The 1,938-nt window shown below is 37.8% G+C and overlaps 1 protein-coding gene across 1 annotated transcript; it reads left to right on the top strand.

Moving 5' to 3' along the window:
• The first annotated feature begins 262 nt into the window (after positions 1-262).
• Positions 263-1,731, top strand: LOC117635069 (transcription factor ORG2-like). Its single transcript, XM_034369400.1, has 3 exons — positions 263-603; positions 883-1,242; positions 1,392-1,731. The coding sequence occupies exons 1-3, from the start codon at positions 298-300 to the stop codon at positions 1,455-1,457; spliced, it is 732 nt and encodes a 243-aa protein (XP_034225291.1). The 5' UTR covers positions 263-297; the 3' UTR covers positions 1,458-1,731.
• Positions 1,732-1,938: the final 207 nt, after the last annotated feature.

The raw sequence follows: 1,938 nt of genomic DNA, 5'->3' as shown, positions 1-1,938 counted from the left end.
TATTAATTATTATTATTTTTAAAGGTTAAACCACCTAGATCTCTTTCCCAACAGAAAGGCACATGCCCACACACGCTGTGGAAGTTGAGAAGTCATTTTCTCAACCATTTTATTATAATCCATGGCCAGTATTTTATGTAGTTAAGTGCACTAATCTTCTAGATTTTAATTTACAAATGCTGAGATGAATCATGAAAACGATGGCTGGTTATAACTTATACTTGTATATAACTGACATGGTCACCTCACTTTCTAAGCAAATTAGACCAAAACCAGCCCCAAACTGATCATCACATCATGCTAGCTTTATCTCCTCCTGTGTTTTCAACCGTTGGATGGCCTTCAGAGGATCCCATAGGTTATGACCAGAACTACTTCTACAGAGACAGTTCCACTGATCGAACTGCAGAGTCGTTACTTCATATCCTTCCATCTCAGCTGCCACAATTTGAGCTCGAACTTTCCAAAACTATCAGCGGCGACAATTCCAGCGGTTCCACAGTGGCTAAGAAGCTTAATCATAACGCTAGTGAGCGTGATCGTCGCAAGAAGATTAACAGCTTGTATTCCTCAATGCGTTCACTGCTTCCTGCAGATCAAGCGGTACGTACAGAATGATTTCATTCATTAATATCGAACTGCGTTAGTTTGGTAATTTATCGTCAGATATTTTGCATGTTAAATGTCGTCAGACTATGAATTTGGACTATACATTCAAACAAAAATTCACCTTATCTACATATCTACAGTCTGAATTAACAGTCGACACAAGTGAAGAAATTTCCCAGTTGTTATTAGTAGATTTCAATACTAAAGACAAGAAAGTACAGAATACTACTGCTACATACTCACAGTTATGAAAATTCCATGTGATTGTTACAGAAAAAATTAAGCATTCCAAATACAATTTCGCGAGTGCTGAAATACATACCGGAGCTCCAAAAGCAAGTGGAGGGACTAATTCGAAAGAGGGAGGAGCTTTTATCAAGAGCTTCTAATCAAGAAGACGTAATGCGGGAGGAGAAGGACATGAAAAGCACAGCTCGAAGCTCATCATTATCTGCTGTTTCAACCTATCGGCTTAGTGATAGAGAAGTAGCAATTCAAATATCTACCTTGAAGACTCACAACAATCTATTAGCTGAGATATTGCTAAATTTGGAGGAGGAGGGGCTTCAAGTACTAAATGCTTCTTTCTTGGAGTCATCCGGAGAGAGGGTCTTCTATAATTTACATCTTCAGGTAAGTTAATTTTGTACAACATATATTTAGCTTTCTTCGATATAAATAATTTTTTTACAACATACGTACGACGAATATCCCTACTTATGTATCTTTTCTTCATAGACGAATATCCCTACTCATATATCTTTTCTTCATATTATATACAGGTGGAAAGAAGTTACAGAATAGAATGTGAGAATTTAAGCGAGAAGCTAATGTCCTTCTATGCCTGAGAAAAGGCAGGAGTTATTCCCATAGGAATCTTTGGTTCTGATGTGCAGTGTGTAGCAGGTACTTATGGAGAAGATTAGTCTAAACCATGGGAGTTAGACAATGCCATGTAAATACTAGTTGAAAATTGGAAGCCATGATCAAAGGGCATGGCAACAAAACTACAAAGAAAGTAGTCATTGGCGACCAATTTTTTCAGAGGGACTCCAAATATCCTCGGAACAAACACTATTTCGATAATAAAGTACCAACCGTCGGAAATAGGTCAATGAAGTGTTCACTATTTCCGACACCAAAATTGCCCTCAGAAAAGAGTTCTTTTGCCATTGGAAATAACTGATTTTTGGCGGCAAAAATTGACAATCTGTCCTAACATCAACAGCTGACAACACAATAGTGGGGGAAGTTATTAAGTTCATAAAAACCCTAGGGGTGGGCATAAAAACTCTTGACTCAAACGTGCTTCGACTTTGGGGATTGAAA

This window comes from Prunus dulcis, chromosome 7 (genome assembly GCF_902201215.1).
Source record: "Prunus dulcis chromosome 7, ALMONDv2, whole genome shotgun sequence".
Classification (NCBI taxonomy): domain Eukaryota; kingdom Viridiplantae; phylum Streptophyta; class Magnoliopsida; order Rosales; family Rosaceae; genus Prunus; species Prunus dulcis.
The sequence above is the reverse complement of the archived record's forward strand: the minus strand, read 5'-3'. Positions and strand labels throughout refer to the sequence as shown.